The 26,285-nt window shown below is 34.8% G+C and overlaps 1 protein-coding gene across 1 annotated transcript in view; it reads left to right on the plus strand.

The window, feature by feature from the left end:
- Positions 1 to 26,285, plus strand: part of LOC136033451 (RYamide receptor-like) — a 109,611-nt gene that overhangs the window by 79,060 nt on the left and 4,266 nt on the right. The window contains exons 6-7 of the mRNA XM_065714200.1: positions 6,217 to 6,452; positions 19,946 to 20,090. Coding sequence (XP_065570272.1) covers positions 6,217 to 6,452; positions 19,946 to 20,090 — 381 coding nt within the window. The remainder of the gene's footprint in view (positions 1 to 6,216; positions 6,453 to 19,945; positions 20,091 to 26,285) is intronic.

Here is a 26,285-nt window from a genome sequence, read left to right on the forward strand (position 1 = left end):
TGATGTCTCCATGTCTGGAGGCATCAGATTTATAAATGCCAAAGTGAAAAAATTTTTCTCTGTGAAATTTGATGAGTGTTTGCTTGTTTTTATACTAATAATGTTGATTTTTAATTTGGAATTAATTTTTTTGGAAATATAAGGAGTCTTCTACAACTGTAAATATTAAGAATCTTCTAATTACATAAATTTTATAAATTTTTTGTTGTAATTACAGTAAGGTTAGGAATTTTGGGCCAAAAATGCTATATTTGATGTTGCAAGCCCCCTTTTCCTAATGTACACAAACATAGAAGGGAAAAATCAACTGAACTCCCAAGCACACTACTGTGGATAAATCAATAGACTTTTAAATGAATCAACTCATTCAAATAAAGCTTAAAATAATTGTTAATAGTAACTGGTTATCTTATGGAAAGCATACAAACGTGCGGTATTACAATCTCTAAGATTGGAGGCTATATAAACAGTTTTTCTTTAGTTCTAAATCTGTTGACTATGTTAGAATTTTCACTTATGGTATTGTGGCCCTTTCCCCACCAAAATTGTTGTTTTCCGCCACAAAATTCCAGAAATAATAACTGTACTATGGGAATATCTTTAATTACTATTAAATAGGACTTCTAATTCCAGTCAATTGTGCCCTCCCCTGATCTTCTACGACCTCGCTTGCGTATCAGGACCAACCACCCCGGGAAAATGTAGTTTTTCACTTTTTTGTAGGTTGAATCACCTTGAAACCTTAATTTAGGATTCTGTGTTATATTACTTTGACGGTATGACTTTCATCGATGTTACCCTCCCTTTTTATGGGAGGGGAAGGTTTTTCTCCCGTTTACTAAAATTATAAAGATCTTCCAGTTATCGCAACGTTTGATGGGTAACTTTAATTTTCATGCAATTATGCATATTTGGAATCATCATGGAAATTAAATTCTATCGATGTATACATATTGCTATCGAAATTATTTCTTAGTGTTCTACTTCCCACGAACCTTTGAAAATTAGCCTTATTTGACATCGAAAGCAATATTAATCCAGGTCATTAAGTATGTTTCGATTGTTTTTTGAAGTAGAGAGTCACGCCACGATACACAACAAAGTACTTTTCTTTCATTTAATTTAGAATCTTCCCCCTTTAGCCTTTTGCATATCCAAAAATCCCAACGGATATCCTAATAGCCCAAAGAGTAACATACACTTCCCATTTCTCACTAACTGCGGGATTTGTTTTTCTCCTATCCGTGAATGCATGATCAACAGCTATTTCCAGCATTTCCTATATCATGCAATGTAAGTTAAGGGTGTCAAGAACGCCAAAAATAGCCTTAGATAAATTAGTAAAATTGCAATCATTTGTTTCGCCATATACAAGGATTTTGCGCATGTTAATTCTCAAAAACGTTCATGTGCCTAATATCAAAGGGTATATCAAACTTCATCATAATTATGAAGGTGAGCGAAAGCAAGATTTTAAAGTATTTTACGAGAACATTTCACACACACACACACACACACATATATATATATATATATATATATATATATATATATATATATATATATATATATATATATATATATATATATATATATATATATATATATATATATATATATATATATATATATATATATATATATATATATATATGTCCTTTTCTTCTATAAGAAGTTTTGTCAAAAAATTAAAATGTATGGCAGAAAATGCATATCTGCTTTTTATGGAGTAAGCAAGGAAAAAAAGAAAAAACCTCTTTTTAGCAAGACTACCTAAAATATTTAAATTCAGTGAATTGTTCAAAAAGTAGTGAAAGATACAAGGACCTATTAAGCATCGGTATTATTTGGGGAGGGTGAATTGGGTAGTTAAACCTTCAATAATTTGGAAAATATTCTATTTTATCAAGTAAACCTACAAATTATAATTGGTGAGAAACTTGTTTTATGTGTTGCCAGTTTCGAGTTTTTTTGTCAGAACATAAAATTGAACTAGGTTAAGAGGTACATTTTAACTTAATTTTTATTAAATTGCCGTTGATCTGGCAAATGATCACGATAACACTAGATTTATCTGAATTTTGATAGGGTAAGATGCATACCTGTATTTCAATTAGGACACGAGCTGTGCAACTCTTCCTGGCACTAGGAGGTGGCAGACAGTCACATTCTATTGGGTGCAGTTAAGGATAGAGGGATAGCAATTTCAAGCCAGGAGGGGTCCCATCAGCAGCCACGTCGTCTTACTTACTTACTTACTTAAGTCTCGTCCGGCCTTTGTGGCTGTATCAGGGCTTCTTCTCTTCTGAGAAAATGATGAATGTGGCAACGGTAGTTCGATCTATCTGGCGCTAGGCGAAGTAGCTGAAGGAGGTTATGGGCCGGGAAGTTGTCGGTCCATCTTTTACGAGATTGGCCTCTAGGGCACGTGCCGTGAACCCGTCTTTCGAATGTGATTTTCGGAAGCTGGTTGGCCGACATTCGCTGGATATGGCCAAGCCAGCGGAGTTGCTGGCTTCTGACCCGGTCCATGATGGTGTGAGGACAACGGAGTAGTTTTCGGAGTTCTTCATTTGAGACTTGGTCAATGTAGGTAATCCCTGCAATGCGTCTAAGGCATTTAGTTTCAAATGCGGAGATTCTTCGCTCATCATCAGCCTTTATTGACTAAGTTTCGCTTGAGTATAAAGCAATTGGGATTATGAGAGAGTTGAAGAGTCGCACCTTCAGAGAAGTTGACAGAGTCTTATTTTTCCAGATTGGCAAGAAGTTCTTGAAGCTGGTGCCTGCCAGGCCAAGTCTTCGTTTGATCGATTTCGAGCAGTCGTTATCAGAAGTTATGAGGCTCCCTAGGTAGACGAAGGAGTCAACATTTTCTACTGGCTCTCCTTTTATTGTTAACTGCACGTTTCTTGAAGCAGGGTCTCTAGACACCCCCATAACCTTGGTTTTGGCTGTGTTAACGACCATCGCAAAGGCCTCGGTTGTCGATACTAGTTCGTCGGTGTCAGCTTGGAGTAGATGCTCTTGACTGTTGAATTTCTCGATGCCATCTGCGTATAGATCCTGACGTCTTGGAGCTAGGCTTTGGGCTGCTTTGAAGATTTCCCTTAGGATCGAGTTAATTCCTGAGGCTTCACTTGCAAATTTGTTGATTTAACATCGAGATCATAATCGTAGGAGCCATTTTGGACAGTTCCATCTTTCCTATCGGACTAACTAGGAGAGATGCTGCCATTTGAAAAAATATTGTTGATATTCGACGGTTGGGATTAGAGGGTCACTCTTGGTGGTGTAGGATTACGTAAATTTCGTGACTGAGACTTACATCTTTCTCTAATATTGTCTTTTAGTGTGAGAAGTATATTATCATTACTTCTTATTGAAGCTGTGTGATTTTTACTTTTATCAGAAATCTCTGTCGGAAGTTGGCACGGTTTTCTCAAATCTGAGTGCCGTGGGGCCTTCTACAAATCTGTTGCCATTCGATGCCAATATATTTCCCAGTTATGGCGAGCTGATTTGTTATATTTCTTCCTGAGGTCCTCGATGCCCTATTATTGTCCAATTGCTGCTTCTTTGATTCTTCTTTGATTCGACGGTTCCATCTTAACCGTCTATCGCTATTATTTGTGTTTTTGTTTTCTTCTCCCAAGGATCTTTTCGGCTGCCTCTTTTATTTTATCTTTCATTGACCTTCATTCGTCCTCGATATTAATCGCTGACCCACTGTAGTCTTCGAGAGCCAGGATGCTCAAGTGATTAGAAAGCTCTGAGAAGAATTTCTCCAGAATTTGTTTTTCTTCAAAGTGTCCTTAGTCGTACCTTTGTTTTGGAGTAACTCTTGTTTGCGCTGCTAGATTCAGGGCTAATTTCTAAAGCTTCTCCGATTTTCAGATATCAGAATGTAGTCGAATTGGGATCGTTTCCTTCCGTCACTGAATCAAAAGGCAATCCTGTGGAACGGTTTGTGCTTGAACAGAGTATTGACTATGACTTTGCTGCGCAGTTGAGAAAACTCCACGAGTCCACTCCCTGGCTCGTATCTATTGCTGAATCCAAATTTGCTTAAAAATCATTTATTGTCGGCTTCATGGCTACCGACACAGGCGCTGAAACTGCCTGCAGTGATTAGAAGGTCGAGCTTTGGTGTACATCTAATTGACTCTGTTAGCTTATCAAAGAACTCGTCTATTATAAATTCTTCAGAGATTGTTGTGGGAACAAATGTGACATTAACAATGATGTGGAATAAATTACTCTTAAAGCAGGCATTATCCAATCTCGAGGAGATAGCTTGCCATTCTGAAAGGCATTCGTGCACTCTAGCACGAGAAGTGTGCGCAGTACAGTACCAACAGTGCCAGCTCTGATGCAACTAGAGATGCAACACAGCCAATGATGTCTCATGGACTCTCTATGACGTGCCACGAATTCTTTAAGTTCTGCCCTAACTGGTATTTGTGCTGTAGAGCTGTCACAGCCACTACCGGTATGGCTGATTAGGTCTGTAATATATGTGGGAATTAGCTGCCACAGTTTTTCGCATACGGTCTCAAGCCCGAAAATCTCCTTCCTAAAGTCTTATTTTCCATCGGAAAGGATATCTGAAAATAGTAGAGTACCTCTTTCCTATACTCCAAAAAAACCTTTACTCTGTCTTTCCTCTTAGAGAGCTTTACCTAGCCGAGTAAATGCTAAAGTAAAGACATGTGTAAAAGCTGATAAGTTCTAATATTGACTGATCAGGCTGATTAGGCGCGCAAAGCTCAAAAGGGGCCAAATCATAAACATCAAACAATGAAACTATGAAAACCCACTATTCAGAGTAAATGGCCCGACCCCTCCTTTTCTACCGAACCAGTGTTTAATCGTGAAACCCTGATTTGTAATAATAAGAATAGTCATCCCCAAACGTCTATTTTACAAGTTAAAGTAATTAAACAAGTTAAACAAGTTAGAAGGATCACAAGAATTTACCAATCAAAGGCCAAGAAAGAAAAACCTGCCATTTAAGAGTAAGCAGGGGTCAAAGGGGTTAAGGGGTTAAGAGTAAGCAGGGGTACAAAGGGTCAAAAATTGGAAGTGAATTTACCTTTGAAAAAGGAGATTGATCTGATAATTAGTGCTAGGGGCCCAAACAGGCTCTGTTGTTCAGGACGACTCCTAAACCGACTTGACCCGAACCATAGCTTCGACCGAAATGAAAAAAGTGAGAGAGTCCTGTCCATCAGGAGTAAAGACTGATTTTTTGGTGGTTTCGCTCACTTTCGTGAGCACTTTCGTAGCATTTGTATTCTCGAACGAATTATTATAAAATAATTCCCCCAAATAAGTTTTCAGACAGTTTGAAAACACACCTAGGCTTGTGATTTTCAATTTTTCCGGGGGTGATCCCTTGGAAATCCCTCTATCCTCTAAAGAATATCTCAAACCCCCCAAGTGTGGACCCCCCTCTTGCTCCCCCAATGGGAATTTTTAAATTACGCCTAAGCTATTGAGGGTTATGAAAACTAACTGTTATTGTAAAGTAAGGTTTTTGCAAAACTCTTCAGGTTATAAACTCACATTATCAGAAAAGAAATACATACGTTCTTTGGTTTTGTGCACAATGGTATGTTGTGTGGCTCGCACTTGTAAGAGTTTTACAAAACGTATGAAAGGTTATACGGTAGGTACTATTGCTGAGTTTGTGTGCCTTTAATCAGAGGATTGTTCGCAGTAACTGAAGAATTTCTCGTGACAAATTGACCAAAATCAAAACAAGAAACTGATAATCTCATGGCCCAATGCATAAAATTTTCTAAACTGTGTAAATTAATCTAATGTTTCAGATGAGGGTGGATGCAGGTAGGGATTCGAATATTTCTCTTCAGAAATGTCGCATTACTTCCCAATATTAAACTTTCCTTTTTGTATACTTTAAGAGTTCTGACGGAAGCCAAGTAATAATAATTCAAAATACAATTCTTTTTTCAGTTTCTTTTTTATTGACATGCAAAGGTTTGCCAGACATGCGCGAATCACGCAAACAAAATGAGGTGTTTGTACGTATGTTTGGGAGGGGGGCTACTGAATGTTGCATAAGCAGAGGCCATTAGATTCTTGAAACCTATCCCTTCCTCAAGGCTTATTTTTAGCTGGTCCAATAGATTATTCTGTCTTAATAGTAATCATTTAAAGATAAATAACTCATATCATTATCTACCATTTTAGCTAGCTGGACTCATTATCCTCCTTCCTGTGGTTATGGGGCTAGCATTTGGCATTTCTACAATTTTTAAAATAAAATCAGAAAAGGCGTTATCTCCAATGCATCGATTGGGGAAACCAAATTTTGACGACGCTCTCGTTCAAACAAATTTAGCTGTTTTGCTGGTATATGGCGCAACTCACACACCTTTGGTGGTTGCAATGGCATTCAACACTCGACGAGATGTACCTTACGCTTTGTAAGTTTTTTGCTCCGTTACTTCAACTAGTTTTCTTCAATTCACAAACCTGTTTGTCACGTAAATTTGATAAATTAGTGAGCCATTTTTTGACCACTTGAGGATGTTCAATTACTTCCAAATTTTTTCAGTATCTGGACAGCGCAATAACACAGCATCACAATTTTCTTTCTTTTAACCTCCCCCCACCATGGCCAGTAAAACGATATTAACGGGACAACGGGTACATTAAAAGTTATAAAACAAACACCTTTATGCAAGATCTGGATAGCGTAACGGTGAGGATAATTTCCTGTGAATGTGATTACTTAGGTTCGAATGGCAGATAAGACAATTCTTTTTAGCCTACACACATGGTTTCTTTTAAGTGCCTATTCATTTCTAATTATCAACCCTTCAAAATGTTAGAAAGCAAAGTCACAGAAGCAAAGTAAAGATAGTTCACTTTCTGATGAGAAGTTCAAAATTCCTTGCAGTTCTGCGGCAGAAAAATTTCATTAATAAAACTAGAAGACTAAAAAGTTGAAAATAATAAATGTATATTATTTTTTTCTCCAAAACTCATTTTTTTTTTCATTTTCGTATTTAGAACTTAAACGAAGTTATCTAAAGCCAAATCTGTTTGACGCCCCTCGTTTCCACTTAAATTCATAGATTTTAGAGAAAAAAAATATTTTCTACTTTTAGACCATTTTGAAAAGCTTTGTTTTAATTTTGTATTTATAACATTAAAATAAAAATATCAGTACAGCCAATAGAGGCCTAATGGCTTTAATTACCCCCCCCCCAAGGGGAATTTGAATGAATTTTTCTCAAAGCTCATTTTCAAACTGGACTATAAAATGCAGAAAATAGCTTATTTCTCGAGAATGTTTGAATATACGTGAAAACGTGGAGTACAAAACGGATTGGGGTTTACACAGCTTAATCTTTCAAACCCTTTTTGCTCAACTAACTAATTTTTTCATTTATAAATTTATAACTTAGACCGATTTGATATCTAAGATATCTAAAGCTAAATTCGTTAGAGGCCCCTAGTTTTCACTTAAATTTATAGATTATAGAGAAAAGAATTATTTTCTACTTTCAAGCCCATTTTGGAAAGGAGGTTTGTTTTAATTTTTTATTTATAAAATGAAAATATAAATATCAGCAAAGCCATGAGATGCCTCAATGATTAAATTACTTCCCCCATGACAAAATGAAAACTGCACAAGAATACTTTGAAAAGCATTAAATACAAAATTATGCAAATACAAAAAAAATTGATGCAGTTACAAAATTATTTTTCCGAAGTATCCGTCTCCTCTTACCTATAATCAAGCTGATCTTTTCGAATATAATATTGACGCCTAAAATACGTAAAAAAAACTACCTAAACACAAAAAAGAATTGGTGTCGAGGGTTTCTCAACAAATATAAAGTATGTTGGGTACACTGAGTCTAATAAAATTAGCTTTATTTTAAAGGAACCGAGTTCACTATACCTCATTTTGCGAATGTTGTACCGTATTTATCCGTAATATCATCTACCTAATATATTTTAGCTTGCTAAAATATATTAAGTATGGTTTTCGAAAAAAAGATTTCTTGCCTAAATTTAAACAGAAGTGTTGTCTTTCGCACGCAGGTCGTACAAGACATGGCACTAATGAAGCTACCACAATTCAGTTTCCATGAAAATTTAATAGGACTCAAGAATATATTATAAATAGTTTCAATATCTTCCATGTTGAAATAATGTTTACAAAATCCATAAACGAATATCCTAGAGCCTCATGTACATCTAATCTTGTCTGTCTTTAGCCTGTAAAGCTAAAAAAAATTGCTGTAAAAACGACAAATTATGAAATAAAAGAATTATTCTTTTCTGTAAAAATTTGTTTAGTCTATGCTTGCATACGTGAGTATGGTGTTAGTTTCCTAATAGAAAATCTTAGAAATTTAAGGTCTCAAATGCCACTTCTCCTTGTTTCCATTAGATAGTCTAAAACTTAAAACGAACAGAAATTGTTACATATATAGGACCGTTCGTCTCCTTCTTAATACCTCGCTGTTTACGCTAAAATATTTTTCGTAATTTTAACTATTTATTATATGGTCTTTGTGACTCAGGGGTCATTCTTAAAGAATTGGGACAAAATTCAAGTTTTAGTGTAAAGAGCGAGGTATTGACGAGGGGACGAACCCACTCATATAGGTAATAAAAAATATACAAATGTAGAAGCTCGTTACGTAAGTTTATTCGTAAGTTATGTATATTTATTACTAATATAATCGTTCGTAAAAAAATAAAAGTTCTAGCCATTTACTCCCCCCCCCAAAAAAATACAAATTTCGTTTTAATTATTCATATGCGGTGAGCCAAATTAAGACATACATTAATTCAAAAACGTTCGGAAATTAAATTTTAAAACGAACAATAATTAATCCGTACATGAAGGGCTGTCCCCTCCTCAACTTCCTGCTCTTTACGCAAAAGTTTTTTTTATTGTTATAAAAAGTAGAACTGTGACAAAGAGTCAAATTTTAGAGGAAAGAGCGGGACATTCATGAGGAGAACCCCCTTTCATATACGGAATAATTTCTGTTCGTTTTAAGTTTGAATGTCGCTCCTTACTTTCAGTTGAAAAAACTTGTTTTTTTTTATTTAATTTCAAATAGCTTCAATGTCTTCCATTTTGAAACCATGTCTACAAAATCCATAAGCGAATATTCTTGGACCTCATGTACATCTAATTTTGTCTGTTCTTAGCCCTTAAATTAAAAAAAAAATGTCGTAAAAAAGACAAATTCACGAAATAATCAAAAATTATTCATCTCTGTTGAATTTTTATTAGTTTGTGTTTGTAGGAGTATTGTGTTAGTTTCCTAACAGAAAATCTTGCAGATTTAAGGTCTCAACCACCACTTCTCCTTGTTTCCATTAGACAGTCATCAAACTTTCTCGGATGTTTTCTCATTACTGAGCTTTGCTTTCAATTTCCGACCGAAGCATTTAAAATGTAGACATAGCTATCACTTGACTGCAATCTAAGCGCATTTCCTTTCATTTAAGCAGGAAATGCGCTTAAGACGATGGTTTGGAAAAACACGATGTTTGGTTTTTCGGAATACGGGTGATTTTGGAGACAAATTTACAAAAAAAGAAAATACACAGCCTATCTGTTAAATATTATCGTCCATAATCCGAAAATATTCCGAGATATTTGGTCTGAATCAAGTTTTACGCAATGAGAAACTGACAATAATTTTTGTAACTAGGTCTATACGTAAAGACCTACACAAACTGGGTAGTTACCAATATATTATTACCATCTACCATATTCACTCAAGATGCGTTTATTTTACCTTGAGTTTTAAATTATTTAGTAATTCGTTGTACATTTTTTTGCATATTGCATTTTTCGGAAATTCATAAGGTGAAAAGTATTCTAGGAAAGAAAAACGCGAGGATTTGCATGATGATTACACTTCAAATACAGAAGAATCACCAACAAATGCCAACACATTGTAAATAATACCTCAATATATCAGTAAAAAGCAAATCACAAAAGTACATAGCTAAGAAATAGTGCTTCATTTCCACCAGTTTTTCAATAAGAATCATTGTTTTTCTAGTTCTTATATAAGGTTTTTGGTATTTTTATTTACTTGTTTTCTACCTGGCTTGTTTCACCTTTATCAGTATTTTTTTTATATATAAATGTGTGAGTATTTTCTTTCTTCAAAAATTCAGGGTTCTAATTTAAATAATAAATAAAAAAAACCTAAAATTTCTTGATTTTGCGAAAGACTGCAAAAGAACTAAATGGGACTGCAATTTCAACAGGGAAGTCAAATTTTGAATACAGATATTTCTTGAATTTAATTTTTTTTAAAGAAGTTTTTCAAAGAAAAGTAAAGTGCCATATTAAACTTAAGACTAGGAAAAATAAATTTCAATAATATTTCAAGCTCAAAATTACCAGAAATTACTATTAAAGAATAAGTGATACCCAAAACAAACAGAAATTATATAAACAATCCTGGCAAATATACAGGTACTAAAAAAACAGGTACTAGTTTATTCTTTTGTCTTTTTTTGCGGAAGTAAATAAAACGGCACAAACCTTGTATATAACCATGAACCAGTCATCTAGCAAGTACTATGGTGGATGCCTCGATTGATTAGATAGCTTAAAGAATGGCAATAAGAAATGGAAACCGCAAACTTTAGTGGGAGGGGAGTCTGGTTTGAAATTAAACTGTTCGAGACTTATATTATAAGGCGCCATTCCTAGCTTCATAGGCAATGGTGAATGAACCGACAAATGATTAAAATAACTAGTTCATGGAGGTCAGCTTTCACAGCTGTTTTAGGTAATATGAGGTGCTTGATCACATAATATCAAGTTTTTAACTTCATTTTCGAATTTTCCGCCATTGATTTAATTGGAAACGACCAAAAAATCCTGCAGCCTCTTAATATCGAATTGTACCTCCCTTCCCTCCACCCTTTAAGGGTGGAAATGGGCATTAGGGTACGGAAAAATGAATATTTGAGTTCAGATTTGGTTTCGGCATGCTTGATTTGATAGGAAATGGCTATTTTCTTATCAATGGGCCAAATAATGTGGGCCCATTGCCCTCCAAGCACTGTTCAACATGTCCTGAAAGTGTCATATTAATGCCAATAGCCGGGTTTGAGATGTTATTAAATAAAAAAAACAAGTTTTTTTAACTGAAAGTAAGGAGCGACATTAAAACTTAAAACGCACAGAAATTACTTCGTATATGAAAGAGGCTGCTTCCTCATCAACGCCCCGCTCTTTACGCTAAAGTTTGACTCTTTCTCTCAATTCTTCTTTTTAAAACAGTAAAAAACTTTAGCGTAAAGAGCGGGGCGTTGATGAGGAAGCAGCCTCTTTCATATACGAAGTAATTTCTGTGCGTTTTAAGTTTTAATGTCGCTCCTTACTTTCAGTTAAAAAAACTTGTTTTTTTTATTTAATTTCTGAACGTTTTTGAATCAATGCATGTTTTGATTTTGGCTCTCCGCAGAGGAATAATCAAAACGAAATTTGCATATTTTTTATTTGGCTTAATGGCTTTCTCATAATTTTGATCGAATGATTTTGAGAAAAAAAGAGCGGGGGACGAAACCTAGTTGCCCCCCGATTTTTTGGTTAATTAAAAAGGCAACTAGAACTTTTAATTTTTTACGAATCTTTTTATTGGTAAAAGATTTACGTAACTTATAAATTAGCTTACGTAAAGAACTTTTGTATTCTCATGTTTTTATTACATATATGAGGGGATTCGCCCCATCGTCAGTACCTCGCTCTTTACACTAAAGCTTAAATTTTATCCCAATTCATTAAGAATGACCCCCTGAATCACAAAAGCCGTAGAATAAGTAGTTGAAATTACTGAAAATACTTTAGCGTAAAGAGCGAGGTATTAGAAGGAGGTGAGCCCCTCATATGGGTAATAATTTCTGTTTGTTTTAAGTTTTATTGCTGTTCCTTACTTCCAGCTGAAAAAGCTTTTTCACTTTTATTTTTTAATTGTTTCTTTTTAAATAATGCTAGTAGCCTATATCCTGCTCTCCCTTCATGGAAATTTTCTTCTCCCATTACAAATTCTCTAAGGAAAGTTCCCCCAGCATATCCCCCTCTTCTCAACCCCTCCCCCAAACCAAAAAAATCCTCCTGAAAACGCCTGTATACTTCCCAATAACCATTACTATATGTAAGCACAGGTCAAAGTTTGTAACTTGTTGCCCCTCCCACGGGGACTGTGGGGGAGTAAGTCGTCCCCAAAGACATAGTTATAAGGTTTTTCGACTACGCTGAATAAAATGGCTATCTCAGAATTTTGATCCGTTGACTTTGGGAAAATAATTAGCGTGGGAGGGGGCCTAGGTGCCCTCCAATTTTTTTGGTCACTTAAAAAGGGCACTAGAACTTTTCATTTCCGTTAGAATGAGCCCTCTTGCAACATTCTAGGAAAACTGGGTCAATACGATCACCCCTGGGAAAAAGAAAAAAAAACAAAAAAACAAATAAACACGCATCCGTGATCTGCCTTCTGGCAAAAAATGCAAAATTCCACATTTTTGTAGATAGGAGTTCGAAACTTCTACAGTAGGGTTCTCTGATACGCTGAATCTGATGGTGTGATTTTCGTTAAGATTCTATGACTTTTAGGGGGCGTTTCCCCCTATTTTCTAAAATAACGCAAATTTTCTCAGGCTCGTAACTTTTGATCGGTAAGACTAAACTTGATGAAACTTATATATTTAAAACCAGCATTAAAATGCGATTCTTTTGATGTAGCTATTGGTATCAAAATTCCATTTTTTAGAGTTTTGGTTACTATTGAGCCGGGTCGCTCCTTACTACAGTTCGTTACCACGAACTGTTTGATGATAAGCTTTTTTGACAATCAGCATCCGTATCGTGTGTTTTGATTTAGTTCAACAATCCCTGAAATTAGTCACTAGTAGATGCAGTAGTAGCTGCACAGAGTCGCAGTCACAGTTGTAAGTTGTCACAGTAGTTAGAAGTAGTCACAATCGCAGTCTCTGCCAGTCACAGTCGCAACTAGTTGCCTCTGCCTCCCCAATAATTGTAGTCAATTTAGTTCTGAAAGTTTCAAGCTATTACGCTTACCAATTTTTGAGATATTACATATAATCCTTTTGATACCTTCGATGCAGATAGTTTCTTTTGATAAGCTCAACATACCCCTCAATATTCACCGTAATACCCTAAGCCCCTTTTGGACACACCCAGGATATAAATTCTGGATGTAAGGAATTGACCCCTCCCCTTTCCGCTCAGTTGGACTAAAATCATCAGTTTTACTGAAAATTGAGTTGTCAAACAGTTCACGGTAGCCAACTGTAAGTAAGGAGCGACCCGGCTGAGTAGTAACCGAAACTCTAAAAACAAAATTTTGATACCAATTGATACATCAATAGAATTCGATTTTTATGCTGATTTTAAATATACAAATTTCCTCAAGTTTAGTCCTCCCCATCAAAAGCTACGAGCCTGAGAAAATTTCCCTTTTTTTCGAAAAAGGGGGGGAAACATCCCATAAAAGTCATTGAATCCTTATAAAATCACACCATCAGATTCAGCTTTTCAGAGAACCCCACTTTAGAGGTTTCAAGCTCCTATCTGCATAAACGTGGAATTTTGTATTTTTTGCAAGAAGAAACATCACGGATGCACGTTTATTTGTTTTTTTTTCTATGTATAATCGTATCAACCTAGTGGCTCTAGAATTTCGTGAGAGTGCACATTCGAATGGAAATTAAAACTTCTAGTACCCTTTTTAAGGGATCGGAAAATGGAGGGCAACTAAGCCATTTCCCACACTCATTTTTTCGCCAAATTCACAGGATCAAAACTTTGAGATTGCCATTTTGTTCAGCATAGTCTGAATATTTAATAATTATGTCTTTGAGGACGACTTAATCCCTCGCATTACCCGGGGGAAGGGCTGCAAGCTATGAAGTTTCCCTAATATTTACATATAGTATTTGTTATGGGTAAGTATACAGACGTTTTAGGGGGATTTTTTCTCGTAGGGGAATGGGGGCATGTGGATTAGTTTACGCGGAAGGACCTTTTTATGGAAGAATTTTTCATAGGGAATTTTTCATATCCCAGCACCATTTAAACACCGATCAGAAATTAAATTTTATAAAACAAGTTTTTTCAACTGAAAGTAAGGAGTAACATTAAAACTTAAAACGAACAGAAATTATTATGGATATGAAGGGGTTCGTCCCCTCGCGAATACCTTGCTGTTTACGCTAAACTATTTTTAGTACTTTCAAAAGACCTATTTATTCTAATTAAACGGCATTTTCGATTCAAGGGTAATTCTTAAAGAATTGGAACAAAATTCAAACTATAGCGTAAAAAGTGAGGTATTGACAAGAGGACAAACACCCTCATATGACGTATATGAGGAAGTTTTCCCCCTCGTCAATACCTTTCTCTTTACGTTAAGGTTCGAATTTTGTAAAAATAATGGCTGATATAAACGTATTATTTTCCGGCCAATCTTTTTATGTTATTTTCCGGCCAATATTAGCATTTAAATTTATCTTAAGCAGCTTCATAACTATGATTTTTATGTGATAATAAACTAAAGATATTGTATGTGTTCGGCTCCTATTTGTTATTAAATAAAAAAAGTTTTTTTCCAACTGAAAGTAAGGAATAACATTAAAACTTCAAACGAACGTAAATTATTGCTTATATCTTTTAAAGATCTTTTCTTCCATTCATTTGAGAATTGCTTAACTTGTGCCTCTCAAATATCTTAAAATAATTTCGACCTGTTTGGCCGTTTTGTTACTATGCCTTACAAAATTAGTTACGCAAAAATCGCTAATTTAAGTTACGTGGGAAAATCTTTCCATGGAGAACTTTCTTGTGGGGGAGGGAGTTTTCCATGGAGGGCTGGGGCTGGATTTTTCCAACTGAACAACTGAAACAAAAATCAAAGTTAGTTAGGTTAGGAAAAAAGTAAAATTTGTATGCAAATTTTGCTTTAATTATTCATGTACAGTTAGCCAAATTCAAAACCTGCAATAATTCAAAACGCTCAGAAATTAAATAGAAAAACAATTGTTTTACTTGAAAGTAAGGAGCAACATTAAAACTTAAAGCGAACAGAAGTTGTTCTGTATATGAAAGGGACTGGCCCCTCCTCAACGGCCCGCTCTTTACGCTAAAGTTTGACTCTTTGTCACAACTCTACTTTTTAAACAGGTCTTTAGCGTAAAGACCGGGCGTTGAGGAGGGGACAGCCTCTTTCATACACGGAATAGTTTCTATTCCTTTTAAGTTTTAATCTCGCTTCTTACTTTCAGTTTAAAAAGACTTGCTTTTTTATTTAATCAAACAGTTCGTGGTAACGAACTGTAGTAAGGAGCGACCCGGCTCAATAGTAACCAAAACTCAAAAAAATTGAATTTTGATATCAATAGCTACATCAAAAGAATCGCATTTTAATGCTGATTTTGAATATATAAGTTTCATCAAGTTTAGGCTTACCCATCAAAAGTTACGAGCCTGAGAAAATTTGCCTTATTTAGGAAAATAGGGGGAAACACCCCCGAAAAGTCGTGGGATCTTAACGAAAATGACACCATCAGATTCAGCGTATCAGAGAACCATACTGTAGAGGTTTCAAGCTCCTATCTACAAAAATGTGGAATTTTGTATTTTTTGCCAGAAGACAAATCACGGGTGCGTGTTTATTTGTTTGTTTGTTTGTTTTTTTGTTTTTTTTCTTTTCCCCAGGGGTCATTGTATCGACCAAGTGGTCCTCGAATGTCGCAAGAGGGCTCATTCTAACGGAAATGAAAAGTTCTAGTGCCCTTTTTAAGTGACCAAAAAAATTGGAGGGCATCTAGGCCCCCTCCCACGCTCATTTTTTCCCAAAGTCAACGGATCAAAATTTTGAGATAGCCATTTTGTTCAGCATAGTCGAAAACCATAATAACTATGTCTTCGGGGATGACTTACTCCCCCACAATTCCTGGGGGAGGGGCTGCAAGTTACAAACTTTGACCAGTGTTTACATATAGTAATGGTTATTGGGAAGTGTACAGACGTTTTCAGGGGGATTTTATTTATGTTTGGGGGTGGGGCTGAGGAGAGGGGGCTATGTCGGAGGATCTTTCCTTGGAGGAATCTGTCATGGGGAAGAAAAATTCAATGACAAGCGCGCAGGATTCTCTAGCATTACTATAAGAAAACAATGAAAAATAAACATGAAAACGTTTTTTCAAATGAAAGGAAGAAGTAGCATTGAAACTTAAAACGAACAGAGATTATTACGCATATGAGGGGTTCTAAAAATACTTTAGCATAAAGAGCGAGGTATTTAGGAGGAGATAAATACCTTGCTCTTTATGCTAAAGTATTTTTATTAATTTCAACTATTTATTCTTTAAGGGGTCATTCTTAAAGAATTGGGACAAAACTTACGATTTAGTGTGAAGAGCGAGGTATTAACGAGGGTACAAATCCCCTCGTATACATAATAAAAATATAAGGTTATGAAAGTTTGTTACGTAAGTTAATTCTTAAGTTACGTATATTTTTTACTAATAAAAACGTTCGTTAAAAATTAAAAGTTCTAGTTGCCTTTTTAAGTAACCGAAAAATTGGAGGGCAACTAGGCCTCCTTCTCCACCCCTTATTTCTCAAAATCGTCTGATCAAAACTAAGAGAAAGCCATTTAGCCAAAAAAAGAATTAATATGCAAATTTCATTTTGATAATTTATGTGCGGAGAGCCAAAACCAAACATGCATTAATTCAAAAACGTTCAGAAATTAAATAAAAAAAAATAATTTTTTTAGCTGAAAGTAAGGAGCGACATTAAAACTTAAAACGAACAGAAATTACTCCGTATATGAAATGAGTTGTCCCCTCCGCAATCCCTCGCTCTTTACGCTAAAGTTTGACTCTTTGCCACAATTCTACTTTTTAAAACAATTTAAAGCTTTAGCATAAAGAGCGAGGGATTGCGGAGGGGACAACTCATTTCATATACGGAGTAATTTCTGTTCGTTTTAAGTTTTAATGTCGCTCCTTACTTTCAGCTAAAAAAATTAGTTTTTTTTTATTTAATTTTAATTAAAGGAAAGCAGTGATTTGAAAAATCACAAGAGAGTACTTTTTAGCGCATCAACCAATTATCCCTTCTTGTGCACATCGACCACTTTCACAGAGAGGAAGAAGCTTCTAAATTTTAGAAGGAGGGTTTGGATAAACCACCAAAATACAAAAACGGCCAAAGTATGGGAATATAGTTGGAAATTATGCAAGTCGCATAATAATAGGGATTTTTTTGGGAGTCTTGTCTGAAACTCTTTTCCCCTTGAACAGCCTGCTTACTTTCTGTGCCATTTTTTTTTTTACACACTTCATGTTTAGGTACATATTTAGAATTTTATATTTGGTTTTATATGAATTTTTTCTTTGGTTTTAAGTTTGAAGTTTTATTTTCAAATATCTACATATTTTAATATCTACATAAGAAGTATCTACATAAAAAAAAAATCATATTTAGTATCTACAAGCAGCTACATAGGAAATCGAAGATTAAATAGGGTTGTTTGTGGTACAATGTAGTAAACCTAACTTAAAAATTTCAAATGTTCACAATACTTACATGATTTTTTTTCTCTCTCTCTCTAACTTGTGGAACCAGTAAGAAAAAAAAAGAGAAACAAGAATTATCACATTAAAGTTTCCCCCACCTCTCAAGTACATAATTTGTTATTCTTTGGAGGGTTTCTTCATTTGGTCGCCTTGGTTACAGACAAAATTGCTTTTTAAAAGCAGTGAGATGAAATAGAAAAGAGCTTTGGAATTAAAAGACCTAGATATTTATAACGATTTTTACTATTAATATATTTAACTTAAATTGTGTACCTGCCATACGTATTGTAACAACTTTGTTGAATAAACCTAAAATATGCTTGAACTTTGAGAAACTAGACGTCATATAGGGTGCCATTTTTCTATTCTTGTCAAAAATTTTGTATTAAAAAACACAAGTTAGTTTTTGCTCCAAAAACAAGCTTATTGCAAATACGCCATTGTAACAGAAATAAATATCGGTTGAACAAGGGCTAACCCAAGTTTTTTTTTTGGTTATTTTTTTAACGCATTAAAAATTTGTTTTCATGCATTTTCTTTTACATTTTTGATGAATCAGGAAAATAAATTAGAAGGGGGCTAATCTAGTAATCCCCCCCTGGGTACAGCTTGGTGATGATAATTAAAATTGCCATAATTACGCTGTTCAATTGTGAAACAAAGTAATACTTTTTCAGCCATTAGAAGTTGTTCAATTAAAGTATTTTATTTAAGTAGGTCAGGAAGAAAAAAGGAGCTTTCAATTTACAGTGTCAGTAATTCTAAATGATTGCAACAATTGTAACAACGAATCGCAGTAAATGATTCAGTAGTTGGTTTGCTATGATGAGTGTGGAACTTCCCAGTAAGTTCAGGCCCTCAAGCAAAAATCAGCCCAGTTGGGGCTGGATGAATGTTGCTATAAAAAAAGAAAACTAAACAATTATCGAAGTTCTTCTTCAACCAAGAAAATATTTCAGGCAGTGCACAGTTATGCCTTTTCGGACACACCCAGCATATTTATATGTAAGGATGTGAGGAGTTAACCCCCTCCTCCTTCCCCTCAGTCATAAGAAAATCATCAGTTTTACTGAAAATTGAGTTATCAAACAGTTTGTGGTAAGGAGCTCAAGTCAGGAGCGACCCGGCTCAATAGTAACCGAAACTCAAAAAACGGAATTTTGATACCAATAGATACATAACAAGAATTAGATTTTATTACTGATTTTAAATATATAAGTTTCATCAAGCTTAGTTTGCTCATCAAAAGTTACGAGCCTGAGAAAATATGTCTTATTTTCAAGAAAAAGAGGAAAACATCCCCGAAAAGTCATGGAATCTCAAAATATAATCATACCACCAGATTCAGCGTATCAGAGAGCCCCACTGTAGCGGTTTCAAGCTCCTATCTGCACAAATGGGGAATTTTGTATTTTTTGCCAGAAGAAAGATTACGGTTATGCCTTATTTGACGAACATGCTTTAAAATACTGACTTAAAACTTTATCTGAGAATCAGTACTTTGAAAGTTTTTAAGATCAAACTTACTCTCGTTAACCCAGATTGAAAACTTATCATTAAATCATCAAAGTTTTAATATATCCTAATTTTTTGTAAATAATAAAAGTACACTTTTTTAATTTAGTTTAAACTCTTTTAGAAATATCAGCGAACCTGAATAAAGCTATTCGGGAATGTGCTGTTGTTTATTTTATTGCAGTCTGTGTTCGTGATTCTATTATCAACCATGGATTTAGATTGGGAAAATGGAACAGGAAAAAAGCTTTTAGGATGAACTAAATCTCTCGAGAAATTACAGTACGATCGAGTGGAAAAATTTCACCGAGCGTGATCTGTATGCCCTCTATATGAAGAAATATGAGGTAATAATATTAACAAGCTAGTAAATAGTAAGTGAAGAAAGGAGAAAACACAATCTAATACACAGCGTAATGCTATTGTAATTTAATACCTGTTAGGGCATTGGATCTGAGCCTTATTGAAGGATACCATCACCTTAGCCGTCCGAATGTTCCCTGTAAAAATTAAAATGATGAATTAAATCTAGATGTATGTCACCACTTACTGCTTGAAGTTACAGGAATCCATTTGAAAATTCAGTAAAGACTAGTGTTGCATAAACAAATGTAAATAATAAAGAAGTTTATTTTGAAGACCTCACCAATCGATAAGGCAGGATATTTAACATGCATAGCGCATCAACTGTAAATTGTTTTACGATGGAAGTGTGTTGTCATTAATATCATAATATTTATCTCTGTAACGATTTAAGTTGAATTTTATGGTCTTTTATTTTCTTGTTTATTTTCAGGTACGTCCAACTTCTTTGGGTGGCCATGGTCAAAGCAGTGTTAAATCCTCTTGTATATGCCATTTGCCACCGTCAATGCAGGGAAACTTTTATCTCATTGTTTGAATACTGTTGCTGCAAAACATCTGTCAATTTCTCCAGAAGGGTTAGTTGAATTTAGTTTTTTCATAGGAAATAGAATTGCCACTTTTAATTTTGTCCACATAAAAATCATAATTTTTAGCCAACTTAATTTCACTGAAGTTAAAATTGTCAACATTGTTTAAGGAAGTCGGGTTATGAGCAATTTGAGCACTTCAACTATATATGGTACTTATTAATTATTCAGAACACACACAAGAATCTCGCTCTGTAAGATCCAGCGAAAACTGGTTATCCTCTCTGCAATTGGTTATCATTTACTTATTTTGATGAAAAAACTACGATATAGGTATATTTTAATTAAATATTTAATATATAAAGGTGGTTAGGGGTTAGGTATTTAATATAATGCGTTCTGAGTGGCCTGGTCTCCATAATTTTCTACTGTTGTTCTGATAATTTTTTTCAATAAAGTATTAAATTTTCATTATATTTTGGTATATTTCATTATAGTTAACCTAAATTCACTTTTTGTGTGTGTTCTGAATATAGATAAATGAATACAGACGAAGTTTAGGCTTTTCAAAGTATTTTTCTGTTTCTATGTGTCTGTTCAACTTAAAGCTACTAAACATAAAACACTGTCTTAAAACTTAAAACACTTTAAACTTAAAACACATTTATGTTTTCATGTTTTTGTTAAACTTTAAACTTGTTTTAATCACCATAAACTGTATACCACACAGACCATGTCACCCACAGACAATTTTTTTTCTCTTCTCCTTTTTTTAATCGAACGGCAACCCAATTGAAAATACGCGGGGAGTTCGAATGTTTTCTTTTTGTGTTGATATTGACTTTATCAATATGATAATCGAAAATTTGTGGTTATGGTTACATTGTTATTTTTATGTTATTTGTTAAGTCAGTGTTAAGTTTATGTTGGAAAATTTGCGCAACATTAAGAATTTGAACTCTTTCCATACAATTGGCTCACGCCAGGGAATCATTTCGAATGTTTTGAGCGTGAAATATTTTGGAGCAAAATTTAGTTCAAAATTGAATTACGAACAAAAATAGTGGCCAATGGAAGTTACTCAGTAGTCGTAACATGAAGTTATTAACAATAGAGAACTGTTTACATATGTTTTAATAAGAAATGAAACATGGGCTTATGGATATGACGTTCTGGATTACGATGACCAAAAGAAAAGGAAAGTCAAGTGTGAAGGTTCTGCTCACTGTGTTCTTCGATTCAAATAGCTCAGTCCATCAAGAGTTCTCCTGCAAATTCAAAGGACCAATAAACTGTATTAATCTCATCCTCAATACCAATAATTGAATTTTTCGTCAAAAATTAGTACGAAATAAAAATCCCTCTGAACTTATTGGCAAATGTGTGGTTTGAGAGCCCATCAGGTACGTTGGAAACTTTGGAAGGTTGTTTTAGCACTCAATACCATAAAAAAAATAAGGCATTTCACTTATCGTAGCATCCTAACCTATGATGGTATAAACCTAGAATATGTTAGGAAATGAGAGTAGTGAGGGAGTTTCAGATCTAACAACATCCTTAGCCACTACTCTTTAGTTATATACTGGTTTACGATCACGACGAAGGATTAACAGTGATTTTTTTTCCATAGTGGATTGGTGATTAGTTGGTCCATAGTTATGTACCCCTGCAAATGCATATGATCCCATGCCGAGCCCTCAAGGCATTCTCCGAGACACTGGTCCATTGTTTATTTTGTCTAATATCTACATATGAAACAGAGCCATGCCGATTCCTCAAAGTTTTTTCCAAGACGCTGGCCCGTAGTGGAGAACCCCTGCATGTGCACCTGGAGCCATACTAGCCCATTAAGACGTTTTTGTCAAGATTTTTTTTCAAGATGTTCTTCTTAGACATTTTTCAAAATAAATTTCAAGATTTTTTTTTCTTCAATTCATTTTTCAGACGTTTTTAAATACGTATTTTTTAAAAGATTTTTTTAAAGATATTTTTCAGGATATTTTTCAATTTTTTTTCAAGACATTTTTCAAGATATTTTTCAGGATATTTTTCAATTTTTTTTCAAGACATTTTTCAAGATATTTTTTCAGAATATTTTTAAGACATTTTTCAAGTTGTTATTCTTCAAAGCATTTTTAAAAGACGTTTTTTTTAATCTGTTTTTCAAGATTTATTTCTTCGAGACGTTTTTCAAGATGTTTTTCTTCAAAATAATTTCAGGACGTTTTATAAAGATGTTTTTCAATCAATTTTTTTTCAAGATATTTTTAATTTTTTTTTCTTCATGACATTTTCCCAAGATTTGTTTCTCCAAGGCTTTCTTTCTTCAAGATCCTGGTCCATAGTGGGAATCCCCGCATGTACATGATTTAGCCACAAGACACTTGTAAGATCAATACACTCTTGCATAATCGACGTCACTACTCTGTAAAGGAAATTTTATAAGGCACACGGAGGAACAATGAACTATTAAAAAACCCAGTAATGACGGTTTCCTAAGGCGCTCTTGAGGAAAAATGAACTCTGGACAAACTCAGACAAGGTGGTGCTAATTGGTGCACTGGAAGAGCAATGAACTGTGAACAAACACGGTAATAATGATTTGTCTGCATTGACAGGTATTATTCCGTAGTCTTTGGTGAACATGTTTCTTTTTCTTATGCGGCTGCCCCCGTGGTACTCTGTGTCTAGTCTTTGGCAGCACTTAGTTTATGGTATGTTTTCATTCAATACTAACAGTATATTAGTTGAATAAACATGTACATCTTATTTTCAAAAGTGAATATGAAATATTTTAGGAAAGAGTAAGTGCATGATAGAGTTACCATACCATTGAATGCTAAAAAAATGAATAACTCAACCACGAAATAAGCAATAATGAACATCTTATTGGGAATATATTATTGGTCAATAAGATTGAATATCTTATTGGTATACGTACGTTGTCATGACAGTGAGAGATTAAATTTAATTGGAGTGCCGACAAATTCACTCGGAAGGGTACTAGAAATGGAAGAAAAACATTTCCAAAGAAGTTAATTTAAAAATTAACTAGATATTGCAAGTCTAAAACTAATAGTTGACGAGGATGGCAAACTCTTTGCTCATATTTTTGGTGGTATCTTATTGACGGATAAAACATATGGTCATCTGTCGGTTATTACCATTCAACAGAAGGTAAGAAGAAAACAGGCTTACTGTTATACCAACATCATAAGCCACATCTTGCCTGTGTGCTGTAACTGCAATTTATGTATAAATAATGTGGTAATTGACAATAAAATCACAAGCAAAATGAAAAGGGCAGAAACAGATAAAATCACAAAGGAACATAAGAAAAATCAAAGAAACGCCAAGTGCCTGCGAACATTACTAGTATCATTGGCAGTTTACCAACAAATACTATCATTGAACGCAATAATAGCAATGATGACATGCGAGAAGAGCTTGTAAGTGAAACCATGTTAAAAGTCACTTGTGAGCCCAAAATGGTATAAGTATCATGTAAAGGGGAAAAAAGATGAATAATCTTATGGAATCGATTCGGAAGATTTAAATTTTTTATGATGATACTAATAACATTTGATATTGTTAATGCTATTATTTCAATAAAAAGTATTTCTTTGCCTTACTTTATTATGTTTCCATTATTTTTAGGTCACGCCAGCAACTCCAACACTGAGAATTTTTATTCATGAGCCAGATATCCAAGAACAGGAATTTTAAGAGACATAAACACTCTTACCGGGCTCACAAGGGGTGTTCTAGAGTCTAAGATAGGTGGACAGGATTATTTTTCTTCCAAATTCAGAAACGAGGGAACTGAAAAAAATTTCAAAGTCAGAGACACGTTAATTGAAATTTCCTGGGTTTTTACTAAAGTAAGGGATGTATGAACAGGATTTTTTTTGAATTTCACACACACAGATAAACGAAGTCCGCAGAGAAAGACAAACAGACAGATACACACACACTCACATATTAATACACAGCCAGACACACTTGCATGCACATACACACACACACAAACACACACACACACACAAACACACACACATACACATACAAACACACACACGCGCAGATAGACAGACACACAGACAGACAGGTTGACAGCTTCACTCACCCACACAAATAAACACAAGATAGACAAACACGTAAATACACAAACACAGACACACACATAAACCTATGCAAACACACAAAAACATATACACAAAAAGAAAGAAAGACAGATAGATGCACTGGTACACAGACTCAAACGCACAAACACAAACATAGACACGCACAGTCAGACAAGCATACCGAGATACAGACAGACAAATGCACAAACACAGAAATAGACACACACGCATAGACGGACAGACAGACGCATAAAACGACAGAGACAGAGACAGACAGACAGATAGACACACACACACACACACACACACACACACACACACACACACACACACACACACACACACACACACACACACACACACACACACACACACACACACACACACACACACACACACACACACACACACACACACACACACACACACACACACACACACACACACACACACACACACACACACACACACACACACACACACACTCACACACACACACGTGCATACACACACACACACACACATAAACACACACAGACGCACATACACACACACACATAAACACACACACACACGCATACACATGTGTGTGTGTTTGTGTGTGTGTGTGTTTGTGTGTATGTGTGTTTGTGTGTTCCTGCGTGTTTGTTCGTCCGGCTTTCTATCTTTCCGTGTATCTTTTTCTGCGTGTAAGTCTGTTTGTGTATTTGTTTATGTGTTTGTGTGTTTGTGCGTTTGTTTCTTTCTTGTGTTTATGTGTGTTAATTTATCTGTACCTCTGTCTGTCCGTGTGTCTGTCTGTCTGCGTGTGTGTGTTTGTTCTTTTTTCTGTCTGTCTGTTTTTCTGTCTGTGTATGTGTGACTGTTTTGTTTGTGTGTATGTGGACTTCGAAGAAAAATCTTATATGTGTATCTTAGACCTTAGCAAAAAATGAGAATTCCAATAGAAGTGTTTCTGACTTTTGAAAAAATTTCAGTTCGCTTGCTCTGGCTTCGGAAGAAAGAAAATCCTGTTCATCAATCTCAGACTCTAGTATATCCCTTGTAAACCCGATATTAGTGCCTATTTATCTGAAAATTCCTGTTCTTGTATTTTCTGACTTTTGAATAAATATTATGAGGGTTAGAGCTGCTAGCATGCTCTAAAAATAATTGAAACAAAACAAATATAGCCAAGGAAACATTTTTATCAAAATAATGGCATGCACAATATTACATGTTATTGATATCTTCATAAACTTTTCGAGACCTTTCCATAAAATAATTCATCATGTTTTCTCGAGGCATGGTACTTATTCCATTTTGTGAACATACACGACTTTTAGCATGGTTTCACCTATTAGCTCATCACGCATATCATCATTGCTATTATTCTGAGTTTGAGTTCTGAGTTCTTTATTTTACAATAAATTTTAAAAATAAGAAATTATTTCAAGACAATCTTCCTAGTAAGGCTAACAGGGGAGAAAAAAATCGCAACGCCAAAAAAATAAACAAAATCCAAAAAAATTCAGTCACCCACCTTAATAATCTCCAAAAATGACAAGCTAGTCAGAGGGTAGCACATGATTTCACCAACTGAATTAAATATCCAACTCAATCCAAAGACATCAACTCCAAGGGAAAAAGGAAAAAAATTATATACTAGCTGGATATTCTCTTTTGAACAAACCAAACGAGTGGCAGCTTCGCGCAAACTCTGGGGGTGTGTTCCATATCCTGTTGCAAGCTGTCAGAAGGTTGAAGTCAGACCTCGCTGATGGAGTGTGAAGAATCTCTCAATTGTTGGAAGTGCGGAGATGATAAGTCGATTTATCATAAACAAGAGATATATTATTACATAGGACAGCAGAAAGATGGTCCTGTAAAAAAAAATAAAAGAAGAACAAGAAAGAAAATTGAGGGATTTCAAATCAAGCAATGGTTTAAGTGAAGATTGGTTAGTTTCCTGAATAAGAGTCCTTGCTTTATCTTAAAGTTTTGAAAGTGGCTTCAGAGACGAGGGAAAAGTTGACATCAAAACAAAAGAACAAAATGAAACATAAGACTATAACTAGGCTGCAGAAAAAGATTCTAAGAATCGACCCTGGAAATATGTGTTTGAGCTTTCTAAGGTTTC

This window comes from Artemia franciscana, chromosome 12, assembly GCF_032884065.1.
Source record: "Artemia franciscana chromosome 12, ASM3288406v1, whole genome shotgun sequence".
Taxonomy (NCBI): domain Eukaryota; kingdom Metazoa; phylum Arthropoda; class Branchiopoda; order Anostraca; family Artemiidae; genus Artemia; species Artemia franciscana.